Source organism: Alosa pseudoharengus, unplaced genomic scaffold (assembly GCF_046254945.1).
Source record: "Alosa pseudoharengus isolate Yale_2024_CS ecotype anadromous, Long Island Sound unplaced genomic scaffold, YU_APseudo_1.1 YU_APseudo_1.1_scf_20, whole genome shotgun sequence".
NCBI lineage: Eukaryota > Metazoa > Chordata > Actinopteri > Clupeiformes > Clupeidae > Alosa > Alosa pseudoharengus.
In genome coordinates this window covers 2,176,115-2,203,478 of record NW_027468664.1, presented here as the reverse complement: position 1 = coordinate 2,203,478, position 27,364 = coordinate 2,176,115, and the positions used below count along the sequence as shown (strand labels likewise).

Here is a 27,364-nt window from a genome sequence, read left to right as displayed (position 1 = left end):
CGTATCCAGCGGGAGCGGGAGCGTGAGGTCCAGGTGTCTAACTGTGTGTGTGTGTGTGTGTGTGTGTGTGTGTGTGTGTAGGTGCAGGAGGTCAACTCTCGTATCCAGCGGGAGCGGGAGCGTGAGGTCCAGGTGTCTAATTGTGTGTGTGTGTGTGTGTGTGTGTGTGTGTGTGTGTGTGTGTGTAGGTGCAGGAGGTCAACTCTCGTATCCAGCGGGAGCGGGAGCGTGAGGCCCAGGTGTCTAACTGTGTGTGTGTGTGTGTGTGTGTGTGTGTGTGTGTGTGTGTGTGTAGGTGCAGGAGGTCAACTCTCGTATCCAGCGGGAGCTGGAGCGTGAGGTCCAGGTGTCTAACTGTGTGTGTGTGTGTGTGTGTGTGTGTGTGTGTGTAGGTGCAGGAGGTCAACTCTCGTATCCAGCGGGAGCGGGAGCGTGAGGTCCAGGTGTCTAACTGTGTGTGTGTGTGTGTGTGTGTGTAGGTGTAGGTGCAGGAGGTCAACTCTCGTATCCAGCGGGAGCGTGAGCGTGAGGTCCAGGTGTCTAACTGTGTGTGTGTGTGTGTGTGTGTGTAGGTGCAGGAGGTCAACTCTCGTATCCAGCGGGAGCGTGAGCGTGAGGTCCAGGTGTCTAACTGTGTGTGTGTGTGTGTGTGTGTGTGTAGGTGCAGGAGGTCAACTCTCGTATCCAGCGGGAACGGGAGCGTGAGGTCCAGGTGTCTAACTGTGTGTGTGTGTGTGTGTGTGTGTGTGTGTGTGTGTGTGTGTGTGTGTAGGTGCAGGAGGTCAACTCTCGTATCCAGCGTGAGCGTGAGGTCCAGGTGTCTAACTGTGTGTGTGTGTGTGTGTGTGTGTAGGTGCAGGAGGTCAACTCTCCAGCGGGAGCGTGAGCGTGAGGTCCAGGTGTCTAACTGTGTGTGTGTGTGTGTGTGTGTGTAGGTGCAGGAGGTCAACTCTCGTATCCAGCGTGAGCGTGAGGTCCAGGTGTCTAACTGTGTGTGTGTGTGTGTGTGTGTGTGTGTGTGTGTGTGTGTAGGTGCAGGAGGTCAACTCTCGTATCCAGCGGGAGCGGGAGCGTGAGGCCCAGGTGTCTAACTGTGTGTGTGTGTGTGTGTGTGTGTAGGTGCAGGAGGTCAATTCTCGTATCCAGCGTGAGGTCCAGGTGTCTAACTGTGTGTGTGTGTGTGTGTGTGTGTGTAGGTGCAGGAGGTCAACTCTCGTATCCAGCGGGAGCGTGAGGTCCAGGTGTCTAACTGTGTGTGTGTGTGTGTGTGTGTGTGTGTGTGTGTGTGTGTGTGTGTGTGTAGGTGCAGGAGGTCAACTCTCGTATCCAGCGGGAGCGTGAGGTCCAGGTGTCTAACTGTGTGTGTGTGTGTGTGTGTGTGTGTGTGTGTGTGTGTGTAGGTGCAGGAGGTCAACTCTCGTATCCAGCGGGAGCGTGAGGTCCAGGTGTCTAACTGTGTGTGTGTGTGTGTGTGTGTGTGTGTGTGTGTGTGTGTGTGTGTGTAGGTGCAGGAGGTCAACTCTCGTATCCAGCGGGAGCGTGAGGTCCAGGTGTCTAACTGTGTGTGTGTGTGTGTGTGTAGGTGCAGGAGGTCAACTCTCGTATCCAGCGGGAGCGGGAGCGTGAGGTCCAGGTGTCTAACTGTGTGTGTGTGTGTGTGTGTGTGTGTGTGTGTGTGTGTAGGTGCAGGAGGTCAACTCTCGTATCCAGCGGGAGCGGGAGCGTGAGGTCCAGGTGTCTAATTGTGTGTGTGTGTGTGTGTGTGTGTGTAGGTGCAGGAGGTCAACTCTCGTATCCAGCGGGAGCGGGAGCGTGAGGTCCAGGTGTCTAACTGTGTGTGTGTGTGTGTGTGTGTGTGTGTGTGTGTGTAGGTGCAGGAGGTCAACTCTCGTATCCAGCGGGAGCGGGAGCGTGAGGTCCAGGTGTCTAACTGTGTGTGTGTGTGTGTGTGTGTGTGTGTGTGTGTAGGTGCAGGAGGTCAACTCTCGTATCCAGCGGGAGCGGGAGCGTGAGGTCCAGGTGTCTAACTGTGTGTGTGTGTGTGTGTGTGTGTGTGTGTGTGTGTAGGTGCAGGAGGTCAACTCTCGTATCCAGCGGGAGCGTGAGGTCCAGGTGTCTAATTGTGTGTGTGTGTGTGTGTGTGTGTGGTGTGTGTGTGTGTGTGTGTGTGTGTGTGTGTAGGTGCAGGAGGTCAACTCTCGTATCCAGCGGGAGCGGGAGCGTGAGGTCCAGGTGTCTAACTGTGTGTGTGTGTGTGTGTGTGTGTGTGTGTGTGTAGGTGCAGGAGGTCAACTCTCGTATCCAGCGGGAGCGGGAGCGTGAGGTCCAGGTGTCTAACTGTGTGTGTGTGTGTGTGTGTGTGTGTGTGTGTGTGTAGGTGCAGGAGGTCAACTCTCGTATCCAGCGGGAGCGTGAGGTCCAGGTGTCTAACTGTGTGTGTGTGTGTGTGTGTGTGTGTGTGTGTGTAGGTGCAGGAGGTCAACTCTCATCTCGTCAACTCTCGTATCCAGCGGGAGCGGGAGCGTGAGGTCCAGGTGTCTAACTGTGTGTGTGTGTGTGTGTGTGTGTGTGTGTGTGTAGGTGCAGGAGGTCAACTCTCGTATCCAGCGGGAGCGGGAGCGTGAGGTCCAGGTGTCTAACTGTGTGTGTGTGTGTGTGTGTGTGTGTGTGTGTGTAGGTGCAGGAGGTCAACTCTCGTATCCAGCGGGAGCGGGAGCGTGAGGTCCAGGTGTCTAACTGTGTGTGTGTGTGTGTGTGTGTGTGTGTGTGTGTAGGTGCAGGAGGTCAACTCTCGTATCCAGCGGGAGCGGGAGCGTGAGGTCCAGGTGTCTAACTGTGTGTGTGTGTGTGTGTGTGTGTGTGTGTAGGTGCAGGAGGTCAACTCTCGTATCCAGCGGGAGCGTGAGCGTGAGGTCCAGGTGTCTAACTGTGTGTGTGTGTGTGTGTGTGTGTAGGTGCAGGAGGTCAACTCTCGTATCCAGCGGGAGCGGGAGCGTGAGGTCCAGGTGTCTAACTGTGTGTGTGTGTGTGTGTGTGTGTGTGTGTGTGTGTGTGTGTGTGTGTGTGTGTAGGTGCAGGAGGTCAACTCTCGTATCCAGCGTGAGCGTGAGGTCCAGGTGTCTAACTGTGTGTGTGTGTGTGTGTGTGTGTGTGTGTGTAGGTGCAGGAGGTCAACTCTCCAGCGGGAGCGTGAGCGTGAGGTCCAGGTGTCTAACTGTGTGTGTGTGTGTGTGTGTAGGTGCAGGAGGTCAACTCTCGTATCCAGCGTGAGGTCCAGGTGTCTAACTGTGTGTGTGTGTGTGTGTGTGTGTGTGTGTAGGTGCAGGAGGTCAACTCTCGTATCCAGCGGGAGCGGGAGCGTGAGGTCCAGGTGTCTAACTGTGTGTGTGTGTGTGTGTGTGTGTAGGTGCAGGAGGTCAACTCTCGTATCCAGCGTGAGGTCCAGGTGTCTAACTGTGTGTGTGTGTGTGTGTGTGTGTGTGTGTAGGTGCAGGAGGTCAACTCTCGTATCCAGCGGGAGCGTGAGGTCCAGGTGTCTAACTGTGTGTGTGTGTGTGTGTGTGTGTGTGTGTGTGTGTGTGTGTGTAGGTGCAGGAGGTCAACTCTCGTATCCAGCGGGAGCGGGAGCGTGAGGTCCAGGTGTCTAACTGTGTGTGTGTGTGTGTGTGTGTGTGTGTGTGTGTGTGTAGGTGCAGGAGGTCAACTCTCGTATCCAGCGGGAGCGTGAGGTCCAGGTGTCTAACTGTGTGTGTGTGTGTGTGTGTGTGTGTGTGTGTGTGTGTGTGTAGGTGCAGGAGGTCAACTCTCGTATCCAGCGGGAGCGTGAGGTCCAGGTGTCTAACTGTGTGTGTGTGTGTGTGTAGGTGCAGGAGGTCAACTCTCGTATCCAGCGGGAGCGGGAGCGTGAGGTCCAGGTGTCTAATTGTGTGTGTGTGTGTGTGTGTGTGTGTGTGTGTGTGTGTGTAGGTGCAGGAGGTCAACTCTCGTATCCAGCGGGAGCGTGAGGTCCAGGTGTCTAACTGTGTGTGTGTGTGTGTGTGTGTGTGTGTGTGTGTAGGTGCAGGAGGTCAACTCTCGTATCCAGCGGGAGCGGGAGCGTGAGGTCCAGGTGTCTAACTGTGTGTGTGTGTGTGTGTGTGTGTGTGTGTGTAGGTGCAGGAGGTCAACTCTCGTATCCAGCGGGAGCGGGAGCGTGAGGTCCAGGTGTCTAACTGTGTGTGTGTGTGTGTGTGTGTGTGTGTGTGTGTAGGTGCAGGAGGTCAACTCTCGTATCCAGCGGGAGCGGGAGCGTGAGGTCCAGGTGTCTAACTGTGTGTGTGTGTGTGTGTGTGTGTGTGTGTGTGTGTAGGTGCAGGAGGTCAACTCTCGTATCCAGCGGGAGCGGGAGCGTGAGGTCCAGGTGTCTAACTGTGTGTGTGTGTGTGTGTGTGTGTGTGTGTGTGTGTGTAGGTGCAGGAGGTCAACTCTCGTATCCAGCGGGAGCGGGAGCGTGAGGTCCAGGTGTCTAACTGTGTGTGTGTGTGTGTGTGTGTGTGTGTGTGTGTAGGTGCAGGAGGTCAACTCTCGTATCCAGCGGGAGCGGGAGCGTGAGGTCCAGGTGTCTAACTGTGTGTGTGTGTGTGTGTGTGTGTGTAGGTGCAGGAGGTCAACTCTCGTATCCAGCGGGAGCGGGAGCGTGAGGTCCAGGTGTCTAACTGTGTGTGTGTGTGTGTGTGTAGGTGCAGGAGGTCAACTCTCGTATCCAGCGGGAGCGGGAGCGTGAGGTCCAGGCCCAGCAGGCAGCGCGGGCGGCAGAGCAGGCCACTGGGGGGGGGGGCGGAGCCAGCCGCGGCTGGAACGAGGAGGACCTGCAGCTGCTCATCAAAGCCGTCAACCTGTTCCCCGCCGGAACCAACGCCAGGTGTGTGTGTGTGTGTGTGTGTGTGTGTGTGTGTGTGTGTGAGATCTCCCCTGTCAAAATGAAGCAGGTGTGAATAAGACCGAACCAATGCTATGTGTGTGTGTGTGTGTGAGATCTCTCCTGTCCACATGAAGCAGGTGTGAATAAGACAGAACCAATGCCAGGTGTGTGTGTGTGAGAAATCTTGACCCCAAACTAACTGTGTGTGTGTGTGCATCAGATGGGAGGTCATAGCCAACTACATGAACCTACACTCCAGCAGTGGCCAGAAGCGGACTGCCAAAGATGTCATCAACAAAGCCAAGAACCTGCAGAAGCTGGGTGAGCAGCATGCCTTAGAACCCGCCTTAAAACCCAACTTAGAACCACCTTACAATCACATTAGTACGCCTCTTATTACATTAAGATGTCATCAACAAAGCCAAGAACCTGCAGAAGCTGGGTGACCAGCACGCCTTAGAACCCAACTTAGAACTACCGCCATATTACACCCCTTAGAACCACCTGAGTACATCCCTTAGAACCACATTAGTACACCACCTTAGTATACCCTTTAGAACCACCTGAGTACACCCCTTAGAACCACATTAGTACACCACCTTAGTATACCCTTTAGAACCACCTGAGTACACCCCTTAGAACCACATTAGTACACCACCTTAGTATACCCTTTAGAACCACCTGAGTACACCCCTTAGAACCACATGTGGATGATGCAGTGAGGCATGTGTGTATTGTCTACTCTGTGTATATTTGATGTGGTATGTTGTAAGTGTGTGATGACGTTTGATCTTTATCTTTACACTAGCACACATCCTTAGAACCACTTGGGAGAGAGTGTGTGTGTGTGTGTGTGACACGTGTTGGGTACATGCAGTTGTGTGTGTGACACGTTTTGGGTACATGCCATGGTGTGTGTGTGTGACACGTGTTGGGTACATGCCGTGGTGTGTGTGAGACACGTGTTGGGTACATGCCATGGTGTGTGTGTGTGACACGTGTTGGGTACATGCCGTGGTGTGTGTGAGACACGTGTTGGGTACATGCCATGGTGTGTGTGTGTGACACGTGTTGGGTACATGCCGTGGTGTGTGTGAGACACGTGTTGGGTACATGCCGTGGTGTGTGTGAGACACGTGTTGGGTACATGCCGTTGTGTGCGTGTGTGTGTGACACGTGTTGGGTACATGCCGTTGTGTGCGTGTGTGACACGTGTTGGGTACATGCCGTGGTGTGTGTGAGACACGTGTTGGGTACATGCCGTGGTGTGTGTGTGACACGTGTTGGGTACATGCCGTTGTGTGTGTGTGTGTGTGTGTGTGTGTGTGACGCCCTGTTGTGTGCTGCCCCCAGACCCGCACTAGAAGGAGGATATCAATAAGAAGGCCTGTGTGTGTGTGTGTGTGTGTGTGTGTGTGTGTGTGTGTGTGTGTGTGTGTGTGTGTGTGTGTGTGTGTGTGTGTGTGTGCAGACCCGCACCAGAAGGAGGAGATCAATAAGAAGGCCTTCGAGAAGTTCAGGAAAGAACACGCGGCCGTAGCCCCCACAGTGGACAACGCAGTGCCCTCTGAGAGATTCGACAGTGAGTTTTACACACACTTACACTCACACACACAATCCCCATCAATGGACAGAGATTGGCACTCACTCACACACACAAACACACACACACACTCAATCCCCGTCAATAGTCAGAGATTTGGCACTCACACACACACACAATCCCGATCAATGGACAGAGATTGGGCACTCACACACACACACTCCCACTCACACACAATCCCCATCAATAGACAGAGATTTGGCACTAACACACACACACACTCCCACTCACTCACACACGCACTCCCACTCACACACACACACACACTCACACACCTCCGTGAACACCACCGTGTCTTTGGACTTATCTCTCCTTTCTCTCTCTCCCTCCATATCTTTCCTTCTATCCCCCTCTCTCTCCCTCCATCCCTCTTTCCCTCCCTATTTCCTTCCATCCCTCCCTCTATCTCCCTCCATTTCTTTCTCTCTATCTCTCCCTCTCTGTCCTTCCATCCCTCCATCTCTCCCTCTATATCTCATCTCTGTCCTTCCATCCCTTTCTCTCTCCCTCTATATCTCCCTCCATCTCTCTCCAGCCCCAGACTCCAGTGGGACCCCCTGGACCACGGAGGAGCAGAAGCTTCTGGAACAGGCTCTGAAGACCTTCCCCGTCAGCACGGCCGAGCGCTGGGAGAAGATCGCCGCCGCCGTGCCCGGACGCAACAAGAAGGACTGCATGAGGAGATACAAGGTGTGTGTGTGTGTGTGTGTGTGTGTGTGTGTGTGTGTGTGTGTCCCTTTGGCATGTCCAAAAGGTCTTTGCTGGAAGTTGGTTTTGCGAACATATTCTAAAAACTGCAGCCAGTACCGAAGCCATGACGACGTAGCGTTGTCAAGGTAGCAATTTCACTGGATCTAAACAAATCAATCTAACCACAGCGGTGGCTTTTTTTAAGTGCCCTGGACACCAGCGCTGACGTGAAATAGCAGCTAAACACGTTTAAACGGCTATAGCCTCCAAATCATTTATGAGGTAGAAATGATGACAGGATGCAGGGGAGTATTGTTGCGCTCAGATGATCTATAGCCACGGTTGTCAGTCTGGGGTACGCGTACCCCCAGGGGTACGTGGACTGATTTCAGGGGGTACGCGAAAAAAGATCTGTCATATGCCTTTTCAAACGTTTTCTCTATCCCACGTTGGTAACTTAACTTCCGCATTTGCACTGCGCATTAAAAACTTTCTCCGCATTAACAAAATATTCAAGAGTGGAGACAGAGAGGGTAAAACAGCGTTTCTCAAACTGTGGGTCGCGGAGACATGCCAGGTGGGGCGCGAACTGACATGAAAAACAGTCAGTTTTTTTTTTTTTTTTATCTGTAGCCTGGGCCCAGGTAGCACCCGATGCTCAATGGACGCACTGTGTTATTCACAGGGAAGCGCTCGTGTCAAGGCAGCTTAGTTAGTCCCGACCTGAATGAGATTTTGAACGAGGTTGTGAGAGTGGTGAATTTCATCAAGACCCGGCCTTTAAAAGCGTGTCTACTCTCCGCACTTTGAGAGGAGATGGGAGCTGACCAAAAGGCTGTACTGTTTCACAGCGAGGCAAGGTGGCTTTCCTGAGGTAAAGTGCTGTCGCGTGTTTGAGCTCCGAGTCGCCTCTTCTTGGAGGAAGAGCGCATGTTTGAATCTGCAAGCACGTTCACTAATGAACATTTCTTGACGAAGCTGGCCTATCTTCGCGATATATTTGGAAAGCTCAATGAGTTAAATCTCCAGTTACAAGGCAAAGACAGGCACCTAGCAGATAAGATCACTGCATTCAACAAGACGATTGTGTGTGAGATTAGGTGCAGATCTATGAAAAACTCCCTTCTGTAAACTTTGTTGAAGTCGAGGTAGAAATGATGCTCACATGTTGAGGTTAGTTGGACATTGACCTTTCTGACCTTTCTCCTCTCCCTCTATTTTCCCTCCTTTCTCTTCTCTCCCTCCCCCTCTCTACCCTTCTATCCCCCTCTCAGGAGCTGGTGGAGATGGTGAAGGCTAAGAAGGCCGCCCAGGAGCAGGCGTCTGGAAAGACTAAAAAATGAAACGCACACGAGGATGGGGGGAAAAAAGAGAACACACACACACACACACACACACACACACGTGCAGTGCAACACATCACACACACCCAGCCTCTGTTCTTTTAACATTATTGTGTTGGTCTTTATTTTATAATAAAATTTAAAGGAAATCTACAGGAAACATAAATAGTGCTGTTGTCATTTAAACAGGTGGATATAAATGTTATTTATTGAAACAGACAGGACTGATGACCAGCGATGCCGTCCGGTGTGTGTGTGTGTGTGTGTGTGTGTGTGTGTGTGTGTGTGTGTGTGCGTGCGTGTGTGTGCTCTCTCAAGTCCTGAGCCAGTACATGCCACTGCGGATGCGGTTGTAGTCGGGCAGCTGCTCGATTGGGCCTGCAACAAAACACACACACACACACACAGAGATCATCACTTAGATCATTTCCTCTAAAATGGGATGTACCAAAGGGAGGAGAGGCTGAGTGTGAAGTGGAGCGTACCAACTGCAGCGATGGCGGGGGCCTTGTTGTAGATGTACTTGGTGCAAACCTCCTTAATGGTGTCTGCCGTGATGGCCTGTGGGGACAAGACATAAGGTCATCACCAGGGAAGAAAACAGGAAATGATGTCTCTGGACTCTGAACTGCTGCTCACAACACACACACGCTCGCAACACACAGTCTGTCTTACATTTTTTAAAAGTTGAGTGTGTTACTCACGTCTATTCGGGCCTCCAGCTCGTGTAGGGGGATTCTGCGGTTGTAGCAGAGCATCTGTCTACCGATGTCCTCACAGATGGGGGTGGAGCCTGAAAAGGGAACACACACACACACACACACACACACACACACACACACACACACACACACACACACACACACACACACACACACACACACACACACACACACACACACACACACACACCTATTTAACCCAATTACTCCCTATACACCTATTGGTATGTCAGACATTACAGAGTGCACATCCCCCTTTACTGAGTATTCAGCACGTGTTCACATTTCACTGAGCGTGCTAACTAATGACCAAACAAGTATACTGAGCGTGCTAACTAATGACCAAACAAGTATACTGAGCGTGCTAACTAATGACCAAACTGGTATACTGAGCGTGCTAACTAATGACCAAACTAGTATACTGAGCGTGCTAATGACCAAACTAGTATACTGAGCGTGCTAACTAATGACCAAACTGGTATACTGAGCGTGCTAACTAATGACCAAACTAGTATACTGAGCGTGCTAACTAATGACCAAACTAGTATACTGAGCGTGCTAATGACCAAACTAGTATACTAAGCGTGCTAACTAATGACCAAACTAGTATACTGAGCGTGCTAAACTAATGACACCTGGACATGTTGCATGTGTGCCAGCAGTTGGCCCAGCGGACAGCCTGTCTCAGCCAAATGACTGAAGCTAAGCAGGTGAGGCCTTGGACAGTGCTTGGATGGGAGACCTCCTGGGGACACTGAGTGGCTGCTGGAAGTGCTGTTGGTGATGACCAGTAGGGGGCAGTCTTCCCTCTGGTCACAGAACAAGCCCAATGCCCCAGTGCAGTGATGGGGACACTGTGCTATAAGAGATGGCTGCTTTCGCAAACACTCGTTGACCTGAGCGCGTGTGTGTGAGTGAGGTTCTGCTGGGCTATAGTGGTGGTGAGTGAGGTTCTGCCACGCTGGGCTATAATGGTGGTGCCTAGAAAAGCTCTGGTTCATTCCTCCACTCACAGCTGCTGGGCTACATAGGTGATGGTTAGTGAGGCTTTAGGTGCCTAGAAAAGCTCTACAGAAATAACACGTGGCATAAACTGGGCTTAAGCTACTCAGCGCTGAGGAAAACAACACGCGGCATAAACTAGGCATAAGCTACTCAGCGATGAGGACAACAACATGTGTGGGTCATCGCTCTCACCGTCAAGGTGAAGCAGCATGTTGGTCTTCAGGAGGTTCTTGGCTCGGTCCACTTCAGTCTCACTCACAGCCGTGCACAGGAACATCCTGCACAGAAGCAGAACATCACTCAGAACATCCTGCACAGAAGCAGAACATCACTCAGAATATCCTGCACAGAAGCAGAACACACGCAGAACATCACTCAGAGTCTCAGTGTGTTAGGACAGGGGTCCCCAACCTTTTATGTTCCATGGACCAGTTTGATTCCCTTTTTTTTCACAGACCGGGGGGAGGGGGGGCGGGGTTCGGGGGTTCCATGTGCCGTGTTGTGCATGCATTACTTGAAAAGAACTAGCTCCAGTTATGTATGAAAATGTGAAAAACGTGAACTTGAAGAAGTGAAAATTGAACAATATGAACTATGAAAATTGAAAAACTTGAAGCTACATCTATCATGTGTGAACATGCTTAACAAAATATGGTAACAAAACATGGGAACTAAACGTGCATTACGAATATAATCAGTGGGAGCCCTGTGCTTGTTTCCCTGCAACAAGAAGCTTCCATCTGGGGGTGATGGAAGACAGTGACACCCTCAGTGTGTTTGAAATGTCCAGTCGATTGCGCAATTTGGTCTTAGTTGCAGTCATTGCCGAAAACCCGGCCTCGCATATAGATACGTGGTGGGAAATGGTAGCAACGTTTTCAGCGCTTTTACGGCTATCTCGGGATATTCTGCTTTGGTTTTCATCTAAAAACCCGGCAGATAGGTTTCCTCATAGCCTACACACTCTTAAGACCACCGTCATTTGCAATTTCTATCAACTGCTCTTCCTCCGCTGACAAGTTAGGACTATTCGGGATATTGACAAATGGGTTGCGGACCCACTCATTGGTTTGCCGTGGATCTTTGGAGGATGGGAAGTAACGCTCAAACTCATTTGAAAGCGCAACAAGGTGATCGCGCACCAGCTGCGAGAGAAAGGGCCCTGCCTCAGTCTCTCCCAAAACCCCCACTACTGTTTGGAACATATCAAATACACCCCGGTCCACTCGTCGTCCCCACAAATCAAGCTTGGCTTTAAATGCAGCGACTTTATCTGCCAGTTTAAAGACAGTCGTCATTCTCCCCTGGAGTGACAGGTTGAGGTCATTAAGCAACCCGAATGTGTCACACAGGTAAGCGAGTTTTGACACCCAGTCCTCATCACTAAAATGTGCAGCTAACGGTGACTTTTTTTCTGTAAGAAATCTCTGCAGCGGCTCTCGCAAGTCAAACACTCTGGCCAGTGACCTGCAACCAACCAACTTGGATAGCGTACCACGGTGACACATTCACCCTCTCTAACAACTGTGCCTCAATATCCTCTGACATATCATAAATTCGTCTATGGACAGTGCTTGCAAAAAGCGGTACCTGAGCTATTTTTTTAGCTGCAGCCCCCCCAAGGAGTTCATTGCACATGCCTTTACCAGCAGGCAGAATTAACTCTTCCCCAATAGTAAAGGGCTTCTTAGATTTAGCAATCCGACTAGCCACTATGATGCTTTTAGTGCAGCCACGTTCACCGATGTGGTTGCTTTACGCACTAGTTTTTTGTCCTTCTTGCTCGCGTTTCTTACGCTCACAGAACTCAAGGGGTTTGTCTTTAAGTGTAGGATGCTTGGACTCTAGATGTCGAATTAGCTTTGATGGATTCATTGCTTCTTTTGACAACTTATCGCCAAATACCACACAAAGGACTTGGTGCATGCGAGTCACTGGTCTCTGCGAAACCATATTTTAAAAATGACTCGTCATATTTCGTACTGAATGACCCCTTCTTTTTCTTTGAGGTATCTGGCTCACCATCGGCAGTGGGTATTATTGTGAATGTGACATTATTGAGAATTAAATTGAGTTTATTTCGTTTGCATGCATTTTTTTTTAAACTCTTGTCGTAGGCTACGGCCCTTTTAGGAATGTCCCGCGGCCCGGTGGTCGGAGACCGCTGTGTTAGGAGGCAGGTGTGTGTGTGTGTGTGTGTGTGTGTGTGTGTGTGCGCGCGCACACTCACCACTCCTGCTGTGTGTAGTGCATCATCTCGTTGACGGTGCCCGGCTCACACACCATGTATAGCCCCCAGAGGCCGGTGTCGGTGTAGCAGGTGTTGAAGGACTGGAAGCTGTGACAGAGGTTCCCCTGGCAGGCCATCTGGGCCAGCTTACTGGACAGGTTCTGATGGAGGGAGAGAGTTGGACAGGACATGAGGGCAGGTGTTGAAGGAACAGGTGTGTGTGTGTGTATGTGAGTGTGTATATATGGTGTGTGTGAGTGTGTTTCGTACCACGCCCCCTCCAAACGAGCGGTCCCAGTTCCCGATGAGTGTGTTGGCCACCATGAGGGGGATGGTGTCAGGGTGCGACCAGCCCACCGCTTCCACGGCAACCGCTATGTGAGCCAGAGGCATCTTATCGTCCCGCACACGGATCTGACAAGATAGTTACCGTTACCGTACAGCACACACACACACACACACACCACACACACCTTTGATTTGCATTACATTATAGACAGGGTCATTGAACTACCAGGAAGTGTATCTTTAAAGCTGTTGCTTGTACTTCCTGCTTACCTCACTTCCTGTGAATCTGCACAGGGGAAGAGCTGGAGCTTCTCTCTCCGCTGCGACCAGCTTCCCAAAGTGGAACTTGGCCAGGTCAATCAGCTCGTTATGACTCACACCTGAGGAACAGGTCAATCAGCTCGTTATGACTCACACCTGAGGAACAGGTCAATTAACACATCTGAAGAGTATCTGCATGAGCCCGTAAGATTCATTAGAATGTGGAACTGTATGACAGTAAAGCACAGACCTCCTGTGTGTGTGTGTGTGTTCTCAAGACTGACTTCCTGCTGCAGCCAGGACTATGTGGCCTGTAGACACTGACCTTCAGTGTGTGTGTGTGTGTGTGTGTGAGAGTGAGTTAATAAGACTGACCTCCAGAGAGTGTGTGTGTGTGTGTGTGTGTGTGTGAGAGTGAGTTAATAAGACAGACCTCCAGAGAGTGTGTGTGTGTGTGTGAGTGAGTGAGTTAACAAGACTGACCTCCAGAGTGTGTGTGTGTGTGTGTGTGTGTGTGTGTGTGTGTGTGAGAGAGTGTGTGGGTTAACAAGACTGACCTCCAGAGTGTGTGTGTGTGTGTGTGTGTGTGTGAGTGAGTTAACAAGACTGACCTCCAGAGTGTGAGTGTGAGTGAGTGGAGGTCAGTCTTATTAACTCAGAGAGTGTGTGTGTTTGAGTGAGTTAACCCTTAGAACCCGATTGACGCAAAGTGCGTCAAAAAACACACCCTTTCTTCTCTGTTACATTGCTCAGGAACGGTTCATCGCAGCGAGATGAAACCTTTATTGCACGACAGAGCAGAAGTGGGGCTTTCCAACGAGACTACACACTTGTCTGTACGATCAAGTATGAAAATTAAAAAAAATCATGAAATTAAATCAAATTGCATCATATTTACAGTCTATACTTCTCTGCATTCACCTGCACACACATTACTCTAGTTTGAATTACTCGCGAACCCGTGATCGCATCGATATGGCAAGCATATCAGATGAAAGAGGGGGCACAGGGCTATCCATTGGTACCATGTTTATCGATCCTTCTGGCTTATAAAACCAGACGAAGTGACTGCAAAATAATAACGTCATGTACACAAACCAACGCTGCACACTCATTACTCTCGTTTGAATTACTCGCGGACCCGTGATCGCATAGATATGCCACGCATGTCAGATGAAAGAGGAGACTCAGAGCTATCATTTGATACCAAGTACATCCTTCTGGGTTATAAAACAGACGAAGTGACATTAAAATAATAACTTCATATAGCTGGACTTACCCCACGTTTTTGTCTGTTCTTGTGGCAAAGCATGTTTATAATCCAATGCTATCATGTGTTTCTCTATGGCAAAGCATGTTCATATTCCGGTTTTGAGATCCTAGCAAATTCCTGCATGGCATCCAATTCAAGGCTCACATTGCATCCCAATTTGTTCAACAAATAAACACCTTTTTTGCCTTTACTTTGTTTATGGCAATGCGGTAAAGAGTTGAGAATTATTATGACTGCATACACACTAGGCACGCAGGCTAACACGCAACCTCGGGTCAAGTCAGGTCAGATCAGTTCGTGTCACAGATATGGAGCGCAGAAATGTCATTTTTCATCACTAAATAAAAAATGGCATTTATTTCCGTAAATCACACAGCAAATATTTCTGTAAATTGCTCAGCCCCAGAGTATCCCTCCAACATGGCAATTATATTGCCCGATTCAGGACAGTCTGCCCTACACACACATGAAATGCATGTAGAGCTGTGAGCTTGCTGTGGTGAGATACATGTCGAAATATAAGAATTTTTATAATACACTTTTTATATTTTAATTCTTTAAAAATCAAAATAAAATCAATGCTAGTATTAATACATGAAATGATGGCAGATCTGAATAGCCTAAACTCTCCTGAAAAAAACAATATATATTATATGTGTGTGGCACTTACAATGACCAGAATAAATCCTTATGAATAAAGGTAGTGAAAATGCCCTAAAAACAGCTTAGGGTTCTAAGGGTTAATAAGACTGACCTCCAGAGAGTGAGTGTGTTATCAAGACTGACCTCCTGCTGCGGCCAGGACTATGCGCGGTCCCTTGTAGTGGGAGGTGATGTACCCCACCAGGTCCCCCCGGTTTATGGTCCTGTGGACGGACAACAACAACAACACAAGTAGTACTTAGTCATGTAGTAGCGTGTATAGCATCATATAGCATACAATGATACTGCGCTGTATGGTACTGTATAGCATAACAGTATAGCTTAGCGTATAGTATAGTATAGTATAGTAGGCCTATAGTATACTGGAGTATAATATAGAATAGTATAGTAGGCCCATAGTATACTGAAGTATAGTATAGTATAGTAGGCCCATAGTATACTGGAGTATAATATAGAATAGTATAGTATAGTAGGCCCATAGTATACTGGAGTATAGAATAGTATAGTAGGCCCATAGTATACTGGAGTATAGTAAGCCCTTAGTATACTGGAGTATAGTATAGTAGGCCCATAATATACTAGAGTATAGTATAGTAGGCCCATAGTATACTAGAGTATAGTATAGTATAGTATAGTAGGCCAATAGTATACTGGAGTATAGTATAGTAGGCCCATAATATACTAGAGCAGGGTTCCCCAACCTTTTATGTACCATGGACCGGTTTGATTCCTATTTTTTTTTGACGGACCGGCGGGGGGGGGGGGGGGGGGTGTCGGGGGTTCCATGTTCCATATGTGTTGTGCATGCATTACTTGAAAAGAACTAGCTCCAGTTATGTATGAACAGTGAAGGTAACGAACTCTTGTGAAAAACGTGAACTTGAAGAAGTGTGAGCCCTGCTTGTTTCCCTGCAACAAGAAGCTTCCATCTGGGGGTGATGGAAGACAGTGACACCCTCAGTGTGTTTGAAATGTCCAGTCGATTGTGCAATTTGGTCTTAGTTGCAGTCATTGCCGAAAACCCGGCCTCGCATAGATACGTGGTGGGAAACGTTTTCAGCGCTTTTACGGCTATCTTGGGATATTTTGCTTTGGTTTTGATCCAAAAACCCGCCAGAGAGGTTTCCTTATACACACTCTTAAGACCACCGTCATTTGCAATTTCGATCAACTGCTCTTCCTCCTGCGCTGACAAGTTAGGACTATTCGGGATATTGACAAATGGGTTGCGGACCCACTCATTGGTTTGCCGTGGATCTTTGGAGGATGGGAAGTAACGCTCAAACTCATTTGAAAGCGCAACAAGGTGATCGCGCACCAGCTGCGAGAGAAAGGGCCCTGCCTCAGTCTCTCCCAAAACCCCCACTACTGTTTGGAACATATCAAATACACCCCGGTCCACTCGTCGTCCCCACAAATCAAGCTTGCTTTAAATGCAGCGACTTTATCTGCCAGTTTAAAGACAGTCGTCATTCTCCCCTGGAGTGACAGGTTGAGGTCATTAAGCAACCCGAATATGTCACACAGGTAAGCGAGTTTTGAAACCCAGTCCTCATCACTAAAATGTGCAGCTAACGGTGACTTTTTTTCTGTAAGAAATCTCTGCAGCGGCTCTCGCAACTCAAACACTCTGGCCAGTGACCTGCTAAAGATGCTTGTTTTTTGTTGCTCATTCTAGCAGTTTAGCATTGTGTGACACTACCGTTCGCCAAAGAACTGATCAAGTGAAGTGAGCTGACCTGAGGCTGCGCAGCGCTGAAGGCAATACTGTATGTAAAAGTGTTGAAGGCGGGACAGACAGACGTAAGAAAATAGACCTTGCAAAATGCAAACATGCGTGCAATCAAACAACTGCATATAGACCTATGCCATGTAAAAACGTGACATTATTGCGAATTAAATTTAGTTTAGTTCGCATGCATTTTTTTAAACTCATGTCGTAGGCTACGGCCCGGTTAGGAATGTCCTGTGGCCCGGTACCGGTTGCACTATAGTACTCTACTCTAGTATACTGTGGGCCTACTATACTATACTCTAGTATACTATGGGCCTACTATACTCTACTCTACTATGGGCCTACTATACTCTACTCTAATATAATATGGGCCTACTATACTATACTCTAGTATACTATGGGCCTACTATACTATACTCTAGTATACTATGTGCCTACTATACTATACTCTACTCTAGTATACTATGAGCCTACTATATTCTAGTATACAATGGTGGTTGGGGACCGCTGTACTAGAGTATAGTATAGTAGGCCCATAGTATACTAGAGTATAGTATAGTATAGTATAGTATAGTAGGCCCATAGTATACTAGAGCAGTGGTTCTCAACCTTTTTTCAGTGATGTACCCCCTGTGAAATATTTTTTCAGCCAATTACCCCCTAACCAGCACAAAGCATTTTTAGTTGAGAAAAAAAGACTTAAAACAGAGCACTGTGCCATCAGCGTCTAATTGATTAAACTTTGGAACTAATAAACACATACAACTTATTTTTTCCTGAAATATTTATTAAATAATTGTTTTTTAAGTATTTAAAAAGCATGGATTCTACTTTTTAAATATATGTATATTATAACCCTTAGTTTTTTTAGGGCATTTTTTCACTACCTTTATTCTTAAGGATTTATTCTGGTCATTGTAAGTGCCACACACACATATTATATATTGGTTTTTTTCCCGGCAGAGTCTAGGCTATCCAGATCTGCCACCATTTCAGGTATTAGTACTAGCATTGATTTTATTTAGATTTTTAAAGAATTCAAATCTATCAAATTTTGACATGCATCTCACCACAGCAAGCTCATACTGTAGCTCTACATGAATTTTATGTGTGTGTAGGGCAGACTGTCCTGAATCTGGCAATATCATTGCCACGGTGGAGGGATTCTCTGGGGCTGAGCAATTTACAGACATATGTGGTGTGCGCCTTACAGAAATAAATGCCATTTTTTTTTATTTAGTGATTAAAAATGACATTTCTGCGCTCCATATCTGGAACACGAACTGATCTGACCTGACTTGACCCGAGTTTACGTGTGTGTGCCTGTCTGCACTCATGATTCTCTACAACTTTTTACTGCGTTGCTATGAACAAATTAAAGGCAAAAAAGGTGTTTCTTTGTCGAACAAATTGGGATGCAATGTGAGCCTTGAATTGAATGCCACGCAGGAATTTGCTAGGATCTCAAAACCGGATTATGAACATGCTTTGCCATAGAGAAACACACAATAGCGTTGGATTATAACCATGCTTTGCCATAGAGAAACGCACAATAGCGTTGGATTATAAACATGCTTTGCCACAAAAAAAGGACAACAACGTGGGGTAAGTCCAGCTATATGAAGTTATTATTTTGCTGTCACTTTGTCTGTTTTATAACCCAGAAGGATGTACTTGGTATCAAATGATAGCTCTGAGTCTCCTCTTACATCTGACATGCGTTGCATGTCTATCCGATCACAGGTCCACGAGTAATTCAAACGGGAGTAATGGGTGTGCAGTTGGTTTTTGTACATGACGTTATTATTTTGCAGTCACTTGTTTTCATAAGCCAGAAGGATCGACATACTTGGTACCAATGAATAGTGTCTCCTCTTTCATCTGATATGCTTGCCATATCTATGCGTTCACGGGTTCGCGGGTAATTCAAACGAAAGTAATTTGTGCGCAGATGAACGCAGAGACTGTAAATATGATGCAATTTGATTTAATTTCATGATTTTTTTTAATCTTCATACTTTAACATACAGACAAGTGCGTGTCTCGTTGGAAAGCCCCACTTCCCTAGCCTGGTGTTACCATCCTACGTACTTCCGGCCAAAATTTGATTTCAGCCTCGCACGTAGTCTGGCCCAACCAGGGGGTCAAGAGCGTGCAGATTAGCTTCGGCATGTTAGCATACGCCATTTTCAAATATGGCGCTGCATGGAGCATTTGGAACCAGCTCCATGCACGAAAATCCGTGTTGGGCACGAGCTCTCATGCGCGTACATGTTGGTGGGCGGGTACCTATCCGGCGGCTACAGCCAAACGTTATTCAGTGCGTATTTCTTGAGGATCCTATGAGAAGACGTGCATATTATGGTTGTTTATCCATCATATGACAAATAAACAAATAAAGAAAATTGTATTGATCTTGTTTCGTTGTTGTTTGTCCCGAACAAACGTAGCCTAAACATATGAACAGCGGCATAAAGACCTTGTCTCGTTACACCATCCAACACTTTCCTCTCAACCTAGCCGCCCCCTTTGGAGCTTGCCAGAGGCTGAAGCACTAGGCTACTACATTTAAACACAATTATTGCCGCGAGGCATTCCAGCCTACGAATTTAATAAAAAGTAAACCATGCATAATTAAAAAAAAAAAAAACTCAATTTAGGCTACTTCTCTATGCAATAAGGATTCCATTAGAGCACAGCGCACGTTCAATGAATGAAAATGGCCTTGTCTCGCAAACAGCTGGAAATTCCAACACTTTTTCAACTACACGAAACTTTACAGTGATCATCAAATACCCTCTATATTTAAATGCCCATCAGCCTCAACATTTAACTATATAATAAAAGTCAAAAAGTAAATTAAATCCCATACCAAAGCCGAAAATCGTCTGCGTTTGATAGCCTGGTATGCCGCTCCAAACAAAACGCATGTCTCACAATAACGTACAATGTAAGAAATAAAGGTCTGCCTCGAATAAGCATACCTCAAATAAATACTTGTGCTTTGCAGCCTAAGTAAATAGCAGACCCTGGACATAATTTAGGATTTACGGAAATGCAATCATACGATGTTGGACGCCTGGAGATGCTCTGGCCGTCTACTGTGCCTCTGACACCGCTGCTTCATTTGGATGGTAACTCCACCGGTGAGCGCAAAGATTGGACGTCGTGGATGCGTAAGTAAACTGTTTTTTGCTGAGTCCGCAGACAATATTCTCTTTAACCGTTACTTTACCATCTGCTGTGTACAACTCAAAGTAAAGACTCCACATTTTAGATGAGTTGGGGACGTAATTGTCCGCTCAGGCTGACCGTTTTGTGCGTTATCTTCAATACTATCTTCAATATTATTTTCAAAACAGGGTGGCTATTGAGGGCTCTGGCTCCAGTCATTATTGTGGCTACTGGCTATTATTGGCTTGATTTGGTCATGGGCCAACGCTAGAATACGTTTAGAGCACCCGCTATGAGATGGCAAACAATAAAATAAAAAACAAACTAATCATAGACTGTAAAAATGCGCTACACTTGGCACTAAAAACCGAATAGTTTATTTATAGTTCGACTACGGATATTTCACGTCAAGTTCGAATGCATATTTGCAGCAGGACAGCAAGCAGACCGCTCCTAGTTAGAGCCGCTGTGTTATCCAATGAAATTAAGTTGCGATTCAGGGCGACTCCACTCGGACTCCATGCGCGTTCCCGAGCAACTTTTTCTTCTTCTTGTTATGAGGCAAGGACTTTATGTGCATTATCGCCACCCTCTTACTGGAGGATGACACTCTTTTTACAGAATATCCAATAAAAATCGACGTTGGTCCATGCGTCATTTCCAGCTTTGTAACTGGCGCATGGTCAGAGTCGACTGGCGCTGGATCCGAACCCCAGTGTTCAAGATGGCGTTGACTATGAATTGGCCGGATTTACTAGCCTAGCCTCCACCATTCATTTGTATGGAGGGCGGGACTTAGTCACTCTCTCCAGTTATATATAATTGACCTCTCCAGAATAAGTCCCGCCTCCGTAACTTCCGTATCCATCCAACTTCCGGGCGTGGATTGTCTATGAGAAATAACATGGCGTTTCGAAATATCATACCGGTAAAACATCTGTAGGTAGCGAAGTTGAAAAAGCTGGTGGGCAGATTGGCCTACACACTTCTGCCATATAATTTCCACTGGATTTTTTGATTGTCGGTGCCGTTTAAGTAATATACTATAGACTATATTTCTTAAACGGCACCGAAAATCAAAAAATCCAGTGGAAACTAGATGGCAGAAGTGTGTAAGCCAATCTGCCCAGCAGCTTTTTCTACTTTGTCACCTACAGAGTTTGACAGGTACGATCTTTCAAAACGCCATGTTATTTCCCATAGACAATCCACGCCCGGAAGTTGGATGGATACGGAAGCTAGGAGGCGGGATATATTCTGGAGAGGTTGTCACTCCCCGATGTGAGTCGCTACCCGATGTGAGTCACGCATGCTCAGATTGATAGGTTTTACGGCATAACGCCAAGGGATCCGACTGAAATCCATAAAATAATTCACTAGAAGCTATCCGCTAAGTAGTCTCAACTCTCGAGGGCATCACGCAATTAAAGCAGAACAAGAGGCTTGTCTTGTCAATTTTATAAATGGCAAGGACGTCTTATAACTCTCCTTCCAACTGGCTTTGGGAAAAGTTTGATTTATCAGATGGTGATAGCTAAACCTAAATGCACATGTGTACTACATGCATCACTACTTATCATGTTTTCAAATAAACGTTTGCTACTCGTTATTCTCCCCCCTGCTCTCAAATTACCTTAACAAAATCAATGCGGCATAGGCATACTTAAGGAACGGAATGTTAGCTAGCCTACTAGCTACCCTACCGAGCGGGGCTCAAGGCGAGGCGGTGTGTCTTGACGTGAGCTAGCCGGTTACCGAGCAGAGCTCAAGGCAAGGCTGCTGTGATTGTGCTTGACTGGGACTAGCGGTTACCGAGCTGGGCTCAAGGTAAACCGCTCCGTGTTTGACAGAGGCTAGTGTGGCCGAGCTGGGCTCCAGGCGAGGCTACCGTGCTTGTGGACAGTAACGTTAGCCAGTCACCGAGCGTGGCTCAAGGTAGACTGCGTTGTTTTATGCCGAACAACTGTTAGTTTAACTGAGCAAGCTCCAGGTTAAATAACACGTAGGTCGTCAGTACAATCCAACTTATCCGAGAGTGTAGTCTGAACAGCCCGTGGAGAACGAAGTAAGCTCCGACGAAGCCACCGGGCTGCGTAGAACAACAATCGTCTGATAAGCGGCGAGAAGAGATAAGAGGGAAAACTGGCGTGTGACAAGATCTGATATAATCTCGGCGACGTGACGCTTTTGGTATACAACTCTCGGTCTGTGGCTGGCGCAAGTTAGAGATATATCCAATACGAAGAGACTGCCCTGGCGGTCAGGTAGCCTGCATACTAGCCAGCGGTCTGTTTACTACTGAGAGCAGAAGCGGGAAGCGTAAGAGCCTGAAGCGGAAGTGGTAAGCGTAAAAGGCTGAACTCCGGCGCACAGCATACGTCATTACCAAACGTTGCTGATTGGTTAAGGGAACTCCAATGATTTTAAACCTCAAAATAAGCATCCGCCCATTACGGAGACAGATTATTATTAAAGTAGGCCCATAGCATACTAGAGTATAGTATAGTAGGCCCATAGTATACTGGAGTATAGCATAGTAGGCCCATAGTATACTAGAGTAGAGTGTAGTATAGTAGGCCCAGTGTACTAGAGTAGAGTATAGTATAGTAGGCCCATAGTATACTAGAGTATAGTATAGTAGGCCCATAGTATACTAGAGTAGAGTAGAGTATAGTAGGCCCATAGTATACTGGAGTATAGTATAGTAGGCCCATAGTATACTAGAGAATAGTATAGTAGGCCCATAGTATACTAGAGTATAGTAGAGTATAGTAGGCTTATAGTATACTAGAGTAGAGTATAGTATAGTAGGCCCATAGTATACTAGAGTATAGCATAGTAGGCCCATAGTATACTAGAGTATAGTATAGTAGGCCCATAGTATACTAGAGTATAGTAGGCCCATATTATACTAGAGTAGAGTTGAGTATAGTAGGCCCATAGTAGAGTATAGTATAGTAGGCCCATAGTATACTAGAGTAGAGTATAGTATAGTAGGCCCATAGTATACTAGAGTATAGTATAGTAGGCCCATAGTATACTGGAGTAAAGCATAGTAGGCCCATAGTATACTAGAGTGTAGTATAGTAGGCCCAGTGTACTAGAGTAGAGTATAGTATAGTAGGCCCATAGTATACTAGAGTATAGTATAGTAGGCCCATAATATACTAGAGTAGAGTAGAGTAGAGTATAGTAGGCCCATAGTATACTGGAGTATAGTATAGTAGGCCCAGTATACTAGAGTATAGTATAGTAGGCCCATAGTATACTAGAATATAGTAGGCTCATAGTATACTAGAGTAGAGTATAGTATAGTAGGCACATAGTATACTAGAGTATAGTATAGTAGGCCCATTGTATACTAGAATATAGTAGGCTCATAGTATACTAGAGTAGAGTATAGTATAGTAGGCACATAGTATACTAGAGTATAGTATAGTAGGCCCATAGTATACTAGAGTATAGTATAGTAGGCCCATATTATATTAGAGTAGAGTATAGTAGGCCCATAGTAGAGTAGAGTATAGTAGGCCCATAGTATACTAGAGTATAGTATAGTAGGCCCATAGTATACTAGAGTAGAGTATAATATAGTAGGCCCACAGTATACTAGAGTAGAGTACTATAGTGCAGTCTTACTTGATGTTCTCTGTGGGTCCCAGGATGGTCCTCCCGAGTGCTGTCTCCTGATAGGCCGTAGCGTGCAGGTAGTCAAAAACTACTTCCTGTAGGTTGGTCTCCACTTCCTGCATCTCCCGCAGGATCACTCCCCTCTCCCGCTCAATCTCCGCCTCCCCCAGCGTGCTGTTCTGGATGATGTCAGCAAGGATCTCCACCGCTGAAGAGAACAAAAAGAAACAGGGGGTTTACACACGTCTCTCACACACACACACACACACACACACACACAGGCACACACACGCACGCACACCTCAAATTGAAAAAAGTTCAACTCCAAGCTGAAAAGCGCCCACGTTTTTATAAAAACAAAGTGCACCTCACGTAGAAGGGGCAAAGTGAGTCCTTTCTGATCGCCCCCTGCAGGCCAGATAGGCTAACTACTCTAACCCATTTCTGTCTGATCGCCCCCTGTAGGCCAGATAGGCTAACTACTCCATTCCCAGTGATTTATGCTAAGCTAGGCTTACGGTGTCAGATTGGGTTATTGCACACAGAGAAGATAATGGTATGCGTGAATGGTATGGGTGCTTTTATCTAACTCTGGGGAAGATGGCAAATATGCCATGTTCCCTTAAAATATCTAATACCTTCATTTGAATAACATGAATGAACAAACAATCTGTTTTCACTGATAACACACACACACACACACATCTCTCTCTCTCACAATTGCATTGTTCTTACATATAAACATCCTTCAAACTGTCACAATGCTGGCTGGAAAAAGTAAGTGAATCCCAAGTCTAATGGCTTCAACAAAAGCTCGTTTGAGCCCGAAGTCGACAAATAAAGAGTTCAGTCAATGAAGCAAGTTTAAATATTTAGAGCGATGTTTACATATTAAAACACTTAAATAAGATGTGCATGTGTGTTGTAAGCCAGGTGGCTGGGCCTCACCTCTGGGCAGGTCTTTGGAGAAGGCCTTGGCGTAGTAGACTGTCTGCTCCCGTGATGTGTAGGCGTTCAGGTGAGCGCCCATGTTCTCAATCTCCAACTCCAGGTCCAGCTGAGAACGCTTCCTCGTGCCCTACACACAACACAACACCACGGCAACAAAGTTCAACACACAACACCGCGGCAACAAGGTTCAACACACAACACCACAGCAACAAGGTTCAACACACAACACACCACCAAGGCAAGCACGGTTCACACACACACACACACACACACACACACACACGTGTGTGTCTGTGCTGTCAGAGTACAACCCTCACCTTGAAGGCCATGTGTTCCAGGAAGTGTGCAGTTCCATTATTCCTGGCGTTCTCATAGCGACTACCCGCATCGATCCACAGGCCCACCTGCACAGAGAGCAGACAGGTGGAGCTCAGGTGGAGCGCAGGTGAGGACAGGTGAGGACAGGTGAGGGGTAACGCTTCATTTAGGAACCAATCTGACCCCTGCTTCAAACACCAACCAAACAGAGGCAGCTCTAAGAGCATTATGCCTTACTCCAACTGAGTATCATAACGGCACCAACATATGCAACGCAAACACGACAGGTGTGAACAACATCACCTGCAGAGACCTCCCCACATCTACAGACGCTATAGGAGAGACGACTTCACAGAAGTCAGCAAAGCCTCTGTCGTCTAGATGATTGTGTGCCAATTGTGCCCAACAAGGACATTTCACTTCAAATTGGCTGAACATAGTGGCTGGTTATGAATACTTACATTCATAATTATGATCTAAATGTCTAAACCTACAGGACCTTCTCCTGGCGCTAATGGTCAAACTAATTGGTCTCACTTAACCTGACTCTAGCCAGATGAATTTCGTTTCGCATAGCTCTGCCTAAATACGATCTGGCGAGAGTCAGGTTAGGTCTCACTGCCTCTCCTTTCTAAACTCTGATCTGTTATTTGGGGTAGTGTTGCCTGGGCACAGGCCCCCGGTACTCACGGTGCAGGTCGGTAATCCGGAGTTCTCGGAGGCCACGCGTAGGCCGTTCTCCAGAGTGGTCACTTTGGTTTCGGGGACGTTCAAGGCGACATGACTCGCAGTTTGGGTGCTCCCGCTCCGTGTAATAGCAGCGTTATTCTGACAAGAACAGGGGTGTTAATAAACACAATACACAGACTCGTGTCTCACGATATACCAAAGTAACGTAGTTAGTAGGCTGATGTTGTCTAAGAGGGTTAACTTCAGATTAGAAGACGGCGGTGACCTGCCAAATAGCGGTGCATTAGCAGCGCAGTAAACCACCCAGTTCATATCATAATGTATCATAATATATATTATGTCTATCACACAAACGTTTCTAAAACACATTTACAAAATCGGATAGTAAGTGGTCCAGCAAGTCTTGTTGCATAAGAAATCGCTTGACATGCCATCACGCGCGTCAGGGTTTTAACAACATTTAAACTTCACAAGAGGCCAAACATCTTCAGGGTCTGTGGAAATGTCTATTATGTTGTACTTTCAACAAATGACTTTGTCTTACCCTTGTGAACGCTGCTGTTTTGAATAAATTCCTCTTTATGATATGCTTCCCCGCTGCCCCAATGCGCTGTAAGGACGCCGCCATATTGTTTTGGTACTGAACGTCACTGCGCATGCGCTTCATTAATACTAAAATGATGCAAGCGACACATGATGCAGCTGTTTCATGATGAGTAGTCATAGGTTACTAGAGCTACGGTGGTTCTGATTAAATGTTAAATATTATTCGTGATTCATAACAATTCAGGAATACAGTCAAACTAAGTGGTCAACCTCTGAACCACGTTAAGTGGGCCAAAGTAACTTTAAAAACATAAAGAGTGGACCTCTTCTAGGGCTAGGTAGGCTATGCCATGTGGTCCGCATACAGTATTTTAATTTGAAATACGAATTTAATTACTTTTTACAAATGTATGTAATGTAATTTATATTTTGCAGGATTGGAAAAATCAAATGTAGTAACGGCTCCCACACACAGCTGCGTGCTTCGCGTTGCTGGAGACGCATCCCATTCACTTTACATGGGCTCACGTGATCCGTTGCCGAACTGAATTGTGGGTCCGTCGCGTTGCGTTTCTCCCGCCGCTCGCGTTGAGGAGTTCAGCTGTTGCTGCACCGACAGACGGCACCGGCCAATCAAGCCAATCTACGGACGGCACCAACCAATCACATTACGGTTTTACTTCAAGTCATTTGCATAGCTACCGTCGGGAACACCCACTGGCATGCATTGACGGAACGCAGCTGTGTGTGGGAGCCGTTAGTCTGCTGTAAAGTTGACCTAAATTGGCATTTGTTCATAAAAATGCCAATTTCATTAGGCCTACCCTTAAGACAGCATGACATGTACAGTATACCCATTTTTCGCTTTTCTTGCAGTAGTATGTCTCATTGTGACCAATTTAAAAGTGTTAGATCCAACATTTCTCCTTTACGATCCCCTCTGGACATGTCTGAAGTTGAAAAAAAATTAAAAGTCAACTGAGGGGGGTAAAATGGTCAACTTTATCACTCTTCTGCAAGGACAACATGGGGCGTAAACCCATTTTATGTCACTGTGTAGACAACTTAAAAGCATTAGATCTCGGTTAGATCTGGGCTTTCGGCAGCTCTTGGTGGCAGCCGTGGCCTACTTGTAATCGAAGGGGTTGCCGGTTCGATCCTCGACCAGTAGGAAAAATGTGGGCGGGGAAAGTGGTTGAGCACTGCTCTCCCATGCCCACATCCACGGCTGAAGTGCCCTTGAGCAAGGCCCCTATACCCTCACTGCTCCCCGGGCGCCGCTGTAGGCAGCTCACTGCTCCGGGTTAGTGTGTGCTTTACCTCACTGTGTGCTGAGTGTGTT

General features: G+C 47.2%; 2 protein-coding genes across 3 annotated transcripts in view; one reads left to right on the top strand and one right to left on the bottom strand.

The window, feature by feature from the left end:
- The window catches only part of dnajc2 (DnaJ (Hsp40) homolog, subfamily C, member 2), a 33,165-nt gene extending 24,516 nt beyond the window's left edge, over positions 1 to 8,649 (top strand). For both annotated transcript variants that reach the window (XM_076296216.1, XM_076296217.1), the window contains 5 exons: positions 4,719 to 4,900; positions 5,121 to 5,221; positions 6,372 to 6,482; positions 7,039 to 7,193; positions 8,468 to 8,649. In XM_076296216.1, the coding sequence (XP_076152331.1) occupies positions 4,719 to 4,900; positions 5,121 to 5,221; positions 6,372 to 6,482; positions 7,039 to 7,193; positions 8,468 to 8,536 (618 nt within the window). In that variant the 3' untranslated portion in view covers positions 8,537 to 8,649. The remainder of the gene's footprint in view (positions 1 to 4,718; positions 4,901 to 5,120; positions 5,222 to 6,371; positions 6,483 to 7,038; positions 7,194 to 8,467) is intronic.
- A 39-nt stretch (positions 8,650 to 8,688) lies between these two features.
- On the bottom strand, positions 8,689 to 26,104 carry pmpcb (peptidase, mitochondrial processing subunit beta). The gene is made up of 13 exons (XM_076296218.1): positions 26,021 to 26,104; positions 25,477 to 25,614; positions 24,786 to 24,872; positions 24,466 to 24,595; positions 23,527 to 23,725; positions 15,102 to 15,181; positions 13,052 to 13,161; positions 12,764 to 12,907; positions 12,494 to 12,654; positions 10,456 to 10,541; positions 9,241 to 9,329; positions 9,022 to 9,097; positions 8,689 to 8,914 (listed from the first exon to the last, which is right to left on the bottom strand). Exons 1-13 carry the CDS (start codon positions 26,102 to 26,104, stop codon positions 8,850 to 8,852), a joined length of 1,449 nt encoding a protein of 482 aa, XP_076152333.1. The 3' UTR covers positions 8,689 to 8,849.
- Positions 26,105 to 27,364: the final 1,260 nt, after the last annotated feature.